General features: G+C 41.3%; 1 protein-coding gene across 1 annotated transcript in view; it reads right to left on the bottom strand.

The window, feature by feature from the left end:
- The window catches only part of CAP2 (cyclase associated actin cytoskeleton regulatory protein 2), a 162109-nt gene that overhangs the window by 87037 nt on the left and 60856 nt on the right, over positions 1–14216 (bottom strand). Inside the window, 1 exon segment of the mRNA NM_001132441.2 lies at positions 6545–6622. Coding sequence (NP_001125913.1) covers positions 6545–6622 — 78 coding nt within the window.

Genomic DNA, 14216 nt, shown 5'->3' with positions numbered 1-14216 from the left:
GAGGAATACAGAACTCAGACTTCCTAGATAGAATAAAACCTACCGGGCAGCCAATGACCGTAAATCATCTTCCCTGAAGTTGAAAAACTTAAGATTAATTTTTTCTCTATGTGCAGGTACATATTGATTCCATGCAAATACACACACACACACACACACACACACACACACTCTCTATGTGCAGGTACATATTGATTCCATGCAAATGCACACACACACACACACACACACACAGAGATCATTTCACTGTGAGGTCTTAGCAGCACAAGAAATGCTGGAGAAAATAAGGAAAGTGTGAAGGCAGCAGAAAGCCTGCTGTACTTATGGCCCATCAGCTGTAGTTCTCCACCCTCTGGGTGCTTCTCTTCTGCTCCTGCAAACTACTCAGGGTTAGACTGGTGGGACATCAGTGGGAGACCTCCCAGGAATTCCCCGAATGATAGTCTTCCTTGGGGTGGTGCCCATCAAGGCATCAGATCCGTGGTTTACAGAAGGTTACCTCTGCAGCTCGGGCGAGAGTTTTGGAGTCACCCATGGTTAAAATTGTTAACACTCTTGTTTTCTCATCTCTCCCAGGTGAGGTGAGGTGGCCTCAGGCCAAAAAACACTTGTTCATGTCGACTAAACACTTCCTACAATTTTATTTTGACACACAACTCTTATAAATGACGTGTAGTGTGGCTCTGACATGTAGTTTCTGCAAAAAGTACTCTGGATAGTGAATAAAGGAATGGGCCCAGGTCTACATCCTGGGGCTGGATTATTAATGTATCACTGAATATTGTTTTTATGTTTGAGAACTAGAAATAACATACTTTCCCTATGCTCACCTGCTGTAAAAGTAAATGAACAGTTGAGCAAGCCAGGGTGGGGGCTTCTTGGCCATTTTCCGTGTGAGAATCCTTCCATCAACTGGAAGAGGATGTGCTTGACAAATTCTAGACTATAAGAACTATAAGTACTATAAGAACTGGGCCATTCTTTTGCTCAAAGGTTATTTATGTAAAATACAACAAGGGGAGACAAGAAAAGCTGAGATGTTTTGCAAATATTGTGTAATGTGTTTTATGTCATGAGCATGTAATAAATCAATGAGAAAGGTGCTTCTGAACTGCAAGGTGTCACCACTAGTGCGTCTTAAGATCAGTTCAGTGGGTCATGACCACAGCACAGAATAGACTAGAAGAAAAACGTCACAATGCAGCGCACATGGTAAGAATACTGTTTTGTGAAACTGGGTAGTGAAGTAAAATATCCTTTTTTCTGTGGGTCAAGGCCGAAATGTTGGAATGTCCTAGTATTAGAGAATGCAAGAGACCTGTTTCCTCATTGCCAAAGTGAGGAAGGAAATTTGAAATTGGGGGTCACCATTGTCAATCAGGGCTGTCAATGAATCCTTTATCCGGCTTCTGCCAGGATAGATGGAAGGGTGAAGGTGGAGGAACTGAAGGGCACTTTCTGGTCTGTGGCCTGTGGTCTTATTAAAAAAAAAAATTCAACATGGATAGAACTGGAGATTGTTATGTTACGTGAAATAAGCCAGGCACAGAAAGGCAAAAATTGCATGTTCTCACTTATTTATGGGATCTAAAAATTAAAATAATTGAAATCATTGACATACAGAGTAGAAGGATGGTTACCAAAGGCTGGGAAGGGTAGTGGGGGAGCTGAGGCGGGGAGGTGGGGATGGTTAATGGGTAAGAAAATAATAGAAAGAATGAATAAAGCCTACTATTTGATAGCATAACAGGGTGACTGTAGTCAATAATAATTGCACATTTTAAAATAATGAAGAGTAGGCCGGGGGCTGTGGATCACGTCTGTAATTCCAGCACTTTGGGAGGCCGAGGCAGGCGGATCACGAGTTCAGGAGTTCAAGACCAGCCTGACCAACATGGTGAAACCTCATCTCTTCTAAAAAATACAAAAATTAGCTGGGTGTGGTGGCATGCGCCTATAATCCCAGCTACTCAGGAGGCCGAGGCAGGAGAACTGCTTGAACCTAGGAGGCTGAAGTTGCCGTGAGCCAAGGTAGCGCCACTGCACTCCAACCTGGGTGACAGAGCAAGACTCCGTCTCAAAAAAACAAACAAACGTTAAGAGTATAATTGGGTTGCTTGCAACACAAAGGATAAATATTTGAGGGGATGGATACCCCATTCCCCGTGATGTGGTTATTATGTATAGCATGCCTGTATCGAATCATTTCATGAACCCCATAAATACATATGCCTACTATGTACCCACAAAAAGTTTTACAAAATTCATTACCTTAGAGTTCAGCAACAAGGGAATTGAGAGAATCCCTATTAGTTTTCTACTGCTGTGTTACAAATTACCACAAACTTAGTGGCTTAAAACAATATCCATTTATCATCTCACAGTTTCTGTAGATCAGAATTCTGGGCCAAGGGAGAGCTAGGTTCTCTCTCAGGGTCTCACAAGGCTGACATGAGCCACAACCGACCACTCATGTTGGTTTAGTTTTGCCTTATGCTGTGGCAGCAAGAGTGGTCATTTGCATTCATTAGCAGGATCCAAGGGACTCCCTGGAAGGTTCCCCAGCCCTGGAAGATCTTCCCTCTCCAATGCCCAAAACTCCTATTAAAGATTCATTCTATACTCTTTTCTCTCAGAGCCCTGTTACAACACTAAGTAAATAATTATATGAGTCGTTATTTAGTAACTCATCCACTAGATACTAAGCTGACTTGCAACAGATAGCTATATAGTGTGCACAAGAGATAAACCTCTGCAGTTATCCATCACTAAGATTTTAGAGATGTTTGTTACTGCAGCATAACACGGCCTACTTTGCTACAGAAATGGTAGGAGAAGAGAATATGAATTCGAGATTTGACTACCAAGGGATTCTGTGTTTGTTGGGATTTTGGATGGCAATGACTAAAGTCTTGCTGCTCAATGTGTAGTGAGAAATCAGCAGCACCAGCATCGCCGGGGAGCCTGTTAGAACTACAGACTCTTGCACCCCACTTGAGACCAACTGAATCAGACTCTGCACTTTAACAAGATCTCCAGATGATTCAGATGAATACTGAAGTTTGAGAAGCAGTGGTCTAGAGACAGTTGGAAATGAAATTCTGAAGCACCTGAAATAAATCTGAGCTTGAATTGTAAAAGTGAGAGCCATCCATACAGCACAGGATCCAAAGTGTGGTCTCTGGACCAGGAGTATCACATCACCTGGGGACATTTTAGAACTGCAGAGTCTTGGGACTCAACCAAGACCTACTGAATTGGAAGCTCTGTAAGTGGGGCCCAGCGGTCTGAGTTCTGACAACCCTCCAGGGAACTGTCATGCACGCTAAAGCTGGAGGATCACTGTTGTATGTCAATGAGAGCTGAAATTACAGCAGTTAATTCTCTTCCTCCTGAAAGGAGGAGGACAGTAAGACACAAACGGTTATAATAATTGTTCCTATGAGAAAATATGATCTGCATTATGATACTGATCTTTAAGATGCATCTTCTAGAATGCATACTGGGTGGATCAAGGTCTGGTCATAGGCTATTTTCACCACTGTGGCGATTGTGTATGACAGACACACTTGACAGCAATGACTTGAGCATACCCTGAGAGTGATCTTGTACGGCAGATCCACCTGAATGTGTGTTCAGAGTCTGCAACTAAGGAATCTGGGAGCGGCCAACCTGGAGATCCATTGCTTTTCTATGAGGAACAGTTGAGCCCCTGGTGCTTCCCGGGGAATGCCGTGGAACACTGGCCATATGGGGGATGGAGGCCTTTTGTTTTAGGTTAAATGAAGGTTACCAGGTGGAGGTTGTTAGAGGGAGGATGTTACATGAAAATGCTATATAAATTACACGCCTTTTGCAAGTGGTTGTAGTTCTCCTGTCCAGCCCTCTGCTACTGGACTCTCTCCCCCGTATGCAAGTCCCCAATAAACCCCACGTCTCATTTGCTGGTTCTGGGTCTCTTCTTCAGCCTCTTGAGCCTGTACCATCCACACTGGAGTGGACAGGGGTTCTGAATAACATGTGGTGATCACTCAGGTCTGCTTTTCTCTCAGGTGGAATAGTAGGACGGTGTTCTGAATAAAGAGGAAAGGGAAGTAGAGGGGAGGGCCAGGAAGGGAGGTAGGCATCATGAGCCTGCTCTGCATTTTGCTGGTCCTGGTCCAGGCCTTATTGCACATGGAGCACTGTGGTAAGTGCTGCCAGACATTTCCAGTGCATGCCTCCCTGGGAACAAGTTTCCCTCCCCTTTATCAAGAATTCAATAGAGCCAGGCACAGCAGTTCATGCCTGTAATAACAACTCAGGAGGCTGAAGTGAGAGGATCACTTGAGCCCATGAGTTCGAGGCTGCAATGAGCTAGGATTGCACCACTGCACTCTAGCCTGGGTGACAGAGCAAGAGCAAGAATCCATCTTTAAAGAAAGAAAAGAAAAAAAAGAGAGAATGCAGTAGAGTAAGAAAGGGAAACTGTAGATATGACCCAAGAATCTGCACAGCCACATGCTAAGCCACACAGCGTCCCTGACCATGGCTCACGCTGGAATGCCACAGATCCAATGCATTCATTCATTGTTCATTCACTCACATTTTCATCCAATATTTAGTGAGTGGCTTTTCTGTCTAAGGCCTGCAAAGCCACTGGAGAGGCCTCTTGTTCTGAGGCTTAGGGAAGGGATGGAGTGGTAACCCAGTGAGGAAAGTCACAGTTCTTCTTCTACCTGAGAATCTCAGCTGGACCACCTCTCCTCCCACTTCACAGAAAAGGCAGGCTAAGGCTGAATCTACAACACATCTTTGTGATTTCCCAGTTTCACTTTGCTCTTCTGCAAAGCAGAGGTTGAGAAGACCAAGGAGGAAAACGCATCCATGGTGGAACACGGAATATTTTCATTCCTACAGAGCCTCCTACCTAGGCTGTGAGCTAACTCCTTTCACGTGGAGGGAGGCGATATATCCATCTCGGGTGGGGGCTGACAGCTCTGGTTGAAAGTCAGAATCACCCGTGAAGCCCATAGAAATCTCAAAGCCCAGGCCACTCCTCAGACCAATGAAGTCAGAGTCCCTTGGGTTGGGACCCAGGTACTGGTATTTTTTAAAATTTTGCAGGTGATTCTACTGCACAAGCATGGCTGGGAATGTCCGTTCCAGGGAGGGTCTTGGGTCTCCGGTCTTGCCCCTTTATGGAGCTGAGTGTCATCCCCTGAAGGTCAAAGTTCTGGATTCCCAGGATTCTTAGCTCAAAATCTTCAATTTCAGGAGTTTGTTTTATAATTCAAAGTGAGCTATTACATTTAAGCTATTGTGTCATAACGTATGCTCAATTTATTTTTTATTTATATAAATGTTCTTAAACTTCAGATGCAGAATATTTAGCCAAAAGAACAATTTTTATTTTTTTCTGATAAAACAAATTGTGCTGGTAGTAGGACTACTTTTTAATGAATAATTTCATTTGTGACACAATCAGCATGGTCAAAAGTTGTTATTATGAACCCTTGGTAGAGGGAATGCAGTTATTTGCATGATACAATGTTAGTAGTTTGGGCAGGTGGTGATCACGCTTTGGTTTAGAGAATCGGAAATTTACAGGGCCTGGGGAATGAGACAGACCTCCGCCAACCATTACTTTGCTCTTAACATCTGTTCTCACAGTTTTATTCCTTCTGTATTAAAATTTACCATAGGCCTTACTTGGTAATTTTACAATAGATTAAAAGTTGTTAAAATTACTACATTGGTAATATTGTTGCAGTTAGCATCAGATCCTCTAACACCTCTAAATATCTTTAACCTAAGAAAAGTTCATTCATATTTATGGTGGAAGAGAAAGGCGAGGTGGACTACACCTAAGTTCTTATAGAGTCATGAAAATTCTTTCCAATTTTGGTGTTTTGAGAATGAGGATCTGCAGCATGGGCATCAACCAGGAGCTTATTAAAAAGCAGAATCTTGGGACACAATCCAGGCCTGATGAACCAGAAACTGCAATGAGGCTCTGTAGATGACCCATAAACACAAAACACTTAGCCACTGATTTAGCCCATCTATGCTACTTAGGAAATAGGAGCTAATAAAATCCATACATGGAGGTTAGAGATGATCACAGATGTGAACAGTCTTTGGTAACAAAGCAGCTCAAAATCTGAGCTAAAAATTAGTTATAAACACTTCCTTGATTATAAAAAGGTTGTGAGACTAGTATAAAGATCACACAAGTCAACTCACCTTTTAAACTGGTAATGTCCATTTGTTACAGTAAGAATTTGGCCATAATGATATATTAGTAGTAAGAAGACACATTGCTTTTTTTCTTTTTTTTTCCGCAAATGGCATACTTTAAAAAAAACAACTTGTCTACTATTAATGAGATTATGAGAGAGAAGAATTGTTCTATACCATGATACAGATTAGCGACAGAACCTACACATGCTATAAGTCTCATTTTTAGGAGGTCGACTATAATAAATGCTTCTGTTGCCTCCTTGTTTTCCATCTTATACTGCCCATACCCTGGGACACCTTCCCTCTCAGGACACTCTCTTACCTCGTGGGGTTGTTGGTACTGAGAGGCCATCAGAAGGAAAGCCCGCTGGGCCTGGAAAGCGCTGTGCACCATTTCTGCCTGGAAACAAAGAGGAAGATGGCAGTTTCAATGTTTGACTCCTTAACATTGTTACCATATAATCTGGCAATTCCACCCGTAGGTATATACCCAAGAAAAATGAAAATATATCTTCACACAAAAACTTGTAAATCAATGTTCGTAACAGCATCATATAATAACCAAAACATGGGAACAACCCGAATATCCATCAACTCATGAATGAACAAACAAAATGTGATATATCCATACAACAGAATATTATTCAGCATGAAAAAGAGACAAGGTACTGACACCTGCTACGACATAGGTGACCCTTGAAAACATTACGCTGAGTGAATGAAGTCAGTCGCAAAAGAGTACATTTGTATGATCCCATTTATATAAAATGTCCAGGAGAAGCAAATCTATAGAGACAGAAACCACTACAGATGAGTGGGCGCTGGGGCTGCTGGGAGGGAGGAATGGGGAGTGAACTGCTAATGGGTATGGGGTTTCTTTTGGGGGTGGTGAAAATGTTCGGGAAATACACAGTGATGATGGTTTCAAAACTTGGTGAATATACTGAATCATACACTTCAAAAAGATGAATATTATGACATGTGAATTATATTTCAATAAAGCTGTTAAAAAATGTTTGAGCCCCAAAGTGCACTTGTTTTCAAAGCCTGTCTCTCTATTATCCTCTTTCACACTGTGCCCAAATTCTATTCTACACCTTCTAGAGGAAAGAGAATTGTCCCTTAAGTCATCCCCGTTTAGATATGCTCACTGAAAGCCAGTGGCTTCTAATCATTAAGATGGGCCCAGGAGAGATTTCAGTGCCATTTGCGCCCTGGTAGAGGGGGCCCCACCTGGACTCAACACCCCATAAGGAGACGTGCAAGCAGGAATGGCCTCAAACACATATTCTCTTACCTTCACCCTCGACTCATTCAACTGATTTGTTAATTTTTTTTTTCGGTTCTTTTTTCTTTTTCTGTTATGTTAATTTTTTTTTTTTTTGAGAGGGAGTCTCGCTCTGTCGCCCAGGCTGGAGTGCAGTGGCGTGATCTCGGCTCACTGCAAGCTCCGCCTCCTGGGTTTACGCCATTCTCCTGCCTCAGCCCCCGAATAGCTGGGACTACATGCACCCGCCACCACGCCCAGCTAATTTTTTTGTATTTTTAGTAGAGACGGGGTTTCACAGTGTTGGCCAGGATGGTCTCGATCTCCTGACCTCATGATCCGCCCACCTTGGCCTCCCAAAGTGCTGGGATTACAGGCGTGAGCCACCGCGCCTGGCCTTGTTAATTTTTTAAATTAAAAAAATTACAGAAGTGTACCAAGAAAAAATATCCAGATCACCCAGGATTAGCCATTTTGGCATTTTTTTCTAGTTTTTCAGAAAATTCATGCAGTTATTCTTGTAAGATAAAGCATACCGACTTGGAATAATTTTTTTTTTTTAATGCAGAAAGTTTCAAAGATTAGGCAAGGCATGGTGGCTCATGCCTGTAATCTCAGCACTTTGGGAGGCCGAGGTGGGCAGATCACCTGAGGTCAGGAGTTCGAGACCAGATTGGCCAACATGGTGAAACCCTGTCTCTACTAAAAATACAAAAATTACCCATGCATGGTGGTGCACGCTTGTAGTCCCAGCTATTTGGGAGGCTGAGGCAGGAAAATCATGTGAACTTGGATGACGGAGGCTGCAGTGAGCCGAGATTGTGCTACTGCACTTCAGACTTCAGACTTCAGACTGGGTGACAGAGGGAGACTACGTCTCAAAAAAAAAAAAAAAAAAAAAAAGAATGTTTCAAAGATTACAGGGATTTTTTTGTTGTTGTTTTGTTTGTTTTTCTTTTTTTGTCTGTTTGTTTTAGAGACAGGGTCTCACTCTGTCACCCAGGCTGCGGTGCAGTGGTGCAATCTTGGTTCACAGAAGCCTCCAACTCTTGGGTTCAAGTAATCCTCCTGCCTCAGCCTCCTGAGTAGTTGGGGCCACAGGCGCACACCACCACACTCGGCTAACTTTTAAATTTTTTAGTAGAGATAAGTTCTTGCTATGTTGTCCAGGCTGGTCTCAAACTCCTGGGCTCAAGCAATCCTCCTGTCTTGGTCTCCAAAAGTGCTGGGATTACAGGCATGAGCCACCACACCCAGCAAAGATTAAAGTTTTTAAAAAAATGCCTCATAACCTAGAAATAATCATTAAATGAACATCATTGTAACCACCTTTTAAGAATGTATGCAGAGAGACTTAAAAAGCATACATTTTAATTATGATTGAATAGTAGAGATGAAAATGAAAAAGAACCATTAAACTTCAAAGAAAAGTTTCTGCCACATAATAGTTTTTATGTCCTAAATGATCATTCTAAGGTTAAAAAAAAAAAGATTATAAAATGTTGAGATTGGGATAATTATGTGTTTGCATTCTAAAATGACATGTTATAATTCTAGATAGTATTGGCTGACTTCTTGCTGGGAAAGATGAGAACATAAGTACTTACACTTTTTCCATCTCTGATCCCTATCTCCCATAGTTTTTAGTTATCATTTTTATTTTCTCCAAACTGATAGCATTGATATTCGATCTGTAATATTAGTGTACATAGTTGTTACGTATTAGTTCTGCATTTAAGCAAACCTAATGATTCTCACCATAACTTCTCCATTTCTGAGTTATTTTTATTTTTTTTTTATTGGCCAGGCATTCATCATTGTGTATTTTCTTCAACAAGCTCTCAAAGTTGTTTTAGTTGTTTCAGGTTGAAGCATGTCCCCCTGTTGTCTTTATATTTTAACAAGATCTTGATGGGATATAATATCCTTGGGTCACTTTCTCTCTCCATTTTCAGAGAGCGTGGCCCCAGATGTGGCAATGGTGACATCTGAGACTAGCTTGATTTTTTTCTCCTTGTAGGAAATTGACTTACTCTGATTTGGTATCTCAACAATTATTTCTTTATACTTGAGGTTTAATAGCTTAACTAAGATATGTTTGCGTTTTGAACATTCCTGGAATAGATTTGGTCCTTTCTTCATTTCTGGGAAATTTTATTACATCTTTCAGTGTCTCTTCTGTTCCTTTTGTTAGAGTCTCTATTCAGGGACCCAATTATTATCCTCATAGTGTAGAATATTTGAATGTCTTAATATCTTTTAGAGTCTCTCTGTCTTTAATCTCCTTGTTTGTTATCTGTATTCTCTGTGATTATAAGAATACTTTTTCTATTGTTAGTAAACAAATTTTCAACAGGTCTCATATATGTTACCATTTCTAATTTATATATCATTTTTGCATTAATGTATTTAATTCTTGATTTGTCAGACTTTAAATTTCCCTTTTCATTTCATTCTTGTTTTATCACCTTGTCTTTAGGCTATTTTAAAAATACTTTTTTACTCTTGTTAAATTCTAAGAGTACAAGTTATCTTCTTATTAAGCCATTGTGAGGAAACTGTTTCTGTTCCTTAAATACTGTTTTCTTCAAGGATAAGCCCATGTCTTTCTACTATGCATGCTAGCCTCCTTTCTGACACATTACTTGTAGCTGCCACATTGGCTCTTTCCATCTTGCACATATTTTAATTTTTTCAGATATTTTAATTTTTCTGATAAAATGTGGGTGATTCCTTGCCATCATATTGGAGATCAGCTTCTTTGCCCTTTCAAGCCAGAATCTGGGGGCTAAACGCTTTCTGCTCTCTATTCTTTAAGGCCTGCTAGAACAGGGAGAGGAAGAATTTGGCTGAGGCGATGTCCAGTCTTTATTTGTGTCTTCAAGTGCTGCTCATTCTTCTGGGAATTTGCTAAATGCCCCAAACCAGGGTTCACTCCATCTACTTGGAACAGACGCCATTCGGATGGAGTGGTCCCTTCCGACTTTAGATCATTTCTCTGATGCAGAACCTAGACATGAGGGCTTTACATCTATAAACAGAAGCAGTCCATGGTGTTTTTTTCTTGCTTCCTATTCTCCTTTCCTGATTTCACTTCCCCTAAGGAATGTCTTTAAGGGGGTTTGGGGACAGGGTTAGAAATCAAAAGCCACTCAGCCACCAGTTACTAAAATGTATTGCTTTAGGTTATGGGTTTTTTGTTTGCTTACTATTAGGTGAGGTGTTTTTCTTTAATTCTTTTTTTTTTTTTTTTTTTTTTTTGCTACTTTGTGGGGAGGGAAAAATTCTGTGATTCGGTTTTATTTGGTCATGAGTTTATATTCTTCTATAAATAATTTCATTTTTAATCTCCTTTTTAGCTCCACATCTGTTTATGGGCAGTTTCTATCTCTCTGCAATCTTGGATGTGACTGACTTCTCTAGTAGATAGGCAAGAACCAGCTTAATACATTTTCAAAAACAGACACCAAAATAACAAAATAACAGGAGGATTAGGTTAATTTCATCCCCGTGTCAATATCAGATAATTTTCTGGGCTGGAAGGGTAAATGTGTTAACTGGAAAATGACTAGTTTTTGTCAAACCACTTCGTATTAACGTTTTGGCATCTGACAAATGTTCCAAAATATAAATGAAATGAATGAACACCTTATTCTTGTTTCTAACATTCCTTGTCACTTCTCATCCAAGGATATTTTTTCCCACTGAGAAGAAAATGCTTGAAATCAAACCAAGATTTGTGGACTATTTACATTTAAAATCACAAATTCAATCATCATTAACACAACAGATATAAGTCTCCTGACTGTTTAAATTAGTGCATGTTTTTCTCAAAGCCATTTTGGAGTACACCATCTTCTTTCTCTTTGTCCTGGTAGCCTGATTGCTGGGACTATACTACTCAAGATCTCAAATTTTGAATATTCATTAGGGAAGAATAGAGGGCTTTCAAATCTCACTGTCCTGGAGGCCATTATGACATTATGAATGGGAAGCTCTGAGCTATGCAGTATTTTTCCATGTATCAAAACATGTATTTCAGTGATTCAGAAGGACTTTTGTCGGTCTCTAATGACCACGTTTCCAAATAAAAGACTACAAAATACAACTTTGCACAGCTTGGCTATAAATAAAATAAGTGCACTTTTCCCCAGCAACGATAATATAGAGGTAACGTCCTCTTCTATGACAAGTCTTGCAGAGCCGACTGAATTGTAGTTGCTGTGGAAACAGTAATTCGGATGCTCTGACTTCCGCAGTTAAAATTGTAGCTCAGAGGTGGCATTAACAATATTTTTGTAGTTATCCCAAGATGAGCATGATCATTAGCCTTTTTACTTTCCCTAGTAACAACATTTAGCCTGTTGCTAATAGAGCAATTTTCTGGCAGGTCTGATGAGCAAAGATGGCCAATTTCATTAATTAGTCTCTTCCTCCAAATGGTGTTTCATGGGAACAATAAAAGTTGAGGTTGGGGTGGAGAATGGCCCAATATTGAGATATCTGCTTCAACTCTCCCTTCCATTTTGCTTATGTAGACAAAACCTTTCTGAGAATTCGACTGTGTACTTCTTTCAGCTTCCTGGAACTCTGGGCATAATTAAATCTACATTCGTTTTTAACCTTATCGGTCGACATGTCAAAGGACCTTCATTCCAACTTCCGATCCACTTGCTTCTTCCTTCTAGAAAGTTCCATGAGTCGCTTCAACCAGACAGCATCCTATTTAGGAGGAATTTTACTGAACCTGCTGAGTCTGGTAACTTGAAAGGGAGAATTTGGCTCACTCAGGCAGTTCAAAACACTGTGAAAGAAAAAGCCAAACGTAGGGGTTTTCAGTAACGACAAATAATCGAGGGGTTTTGCTGAGTTTGTCCATCACATGTGTGCAGGGCTCAGAAAGCCTGGGCAACCTTTGTGGGTGAACATGTGCATCTATCTGCCTGTGAGCATGTGTGTGCAGAGAGGAAACGGATAATTTTGGCAAGGTCAAGTCTGTGCATTCTGTTTGAAATTTATCAGTTCTCACACCAGTAACCGGGGTTCTCAGACAGGCTGGTGGGACATCCATTGCTGTGTGGTCTTAGGACGAAGAATGGGGGAATGCATTTCAGAAATCAGTTTAAAACCATCCTTGGGAGCCAGCAGACACTAGTGAAATATGACTTATTTCCATCTAATCCCCTCAGGAAAGACAGCTGGCTCCCTAGGGAAGCCCAGTTGATTTCTGGATACTCATCAAAGCTTTGCATTGTTTCACTGGAAGCACTACAGGCTGCAAAGTCCCATGTGGATGGCAAAATGAACAGGCACAACGGGGGGAAATGCCACAGGCAATACTTGGAAGATGGAAAAAGCATCCACCCTGGGTGCTTGTGCTAAAAGCATTTCCAGATCCTTCTGAAACTGCATCAGCCCTCTTCTTGAAAACCAGACAGCAAAGGGAAGGGGCCCCTCTTCCTCTAAAGATGGGGGAATGGGCATCTGTGTACTCAGTGCAATTTGCAGGCCCTACTGCCAATGCCATCCTCACATACCTCCCCAGTTGGTCTACTGATGCCCTGTTTTTCGTAATTAGAGACACTGTGTTTTCAGATTTGTTGTTTAGGGTCCTCTACTCTACCCTAAAGGAAAAGTTCCTAGAGTTTCTGCCAATGAAGAGGTAAAGAAGAACCTGACAGATGAAATTGAGACAAGAAATTAGCCCCAAAAAGAGGTAATAGAATGCTAAAGATAAATTTCACCCATTTCATGATTTTGCTTAAAACAAGACTGAAGATGCCTGATTTTGTAAACATGAACATAAGCACCAACCCCATTTCTATATCTTTTCAGATTAAGAAAGATATCTGAGTTGACATATTATGCACCTCTCAGAAGGCTTGAATCAGTGGTTCTGTGTGACCATCAGAATCAACTGGAGGCTTTCTTAAAACTGATTGTTGAGTTGCATCTCCGGAGTTTCGGTTTCAGTAGATTTGGGTTGGCCCGAGAATTCGCATTTCTGCAAGTTCTCAGGTGAGGATGATGCTTCGAGTCTGGACACTGCACTTTCAAAACCACTGGCCTAAATGATACCTCATATATTTTGTCTCTCATTTCTATTCCATTTTCATTAGCAGATGAATTAACAAAACAGCTCAGAGGGCATCCACTACAAAACTGTTAGCAGCAGCAAATCTGTACAAGTCAGCAGCAAACACGCAGTTCTTGCTTCCTCATAAGAAAGAATTCAACTGAGGGGCACAGGCAGAGAGAGACACTGAGGCAAGTTTGAGAGCAGGAGGGAAAGTTTATTAAAAAGTTTAGGCTGGGCACGGTGGCTCACGCCTGTAATCCCAGCACTTTGGGAGGCCGAGGAGGGCGGATCACAAGGTCAGGAGATCAAGACCATCCCGGCTAACATGGTGAAACCCCGTCTCTACTAAAAATACAAAAAATTAGGTGGGCGTGGTGGCGGGCGCCTGTAGTCCCGGCTGCTTGGGAGGCTGAGGCAGAATAGCATGAACCCTGGAGGCAGAGCGTGCAGTGAGCTGAGATTGCACCACTGTACTCCAGCCTGGGCGACAGAGCGAGACTCTGTCTCAAAAAAAAAAGAAAGTTTAGAGCAGAAATGAAAGGAGGTAAAGTACACTTGGAAGAGGGCCAAGCAGGTGACTTGAGAGTTTCAAGTGTGTGATTTGCCCTTTGATTTGGGGTTCTACATGTTAGCATTCTTCCTGGGTCT

This window comes from Pongo abelii, chromosome 5 (assembly GCF_028885655.2).
Source record: "Pongo abelii isolate AG06213 chromosome 5, NHGRI_mPonAbe1-v2.0_pri, whole genome shotgun sequence".
NCBI classification, from domain to species: Eukaryota; Metazoa; Chordata; class Mammalia; order Primates; family Hominidae; genus Pongo; species Pongo abelii.
Note: the sequence above shows the minus strand (reverse complement) of the source record. Positions and strands in the feature narration are given on the sequence as shown.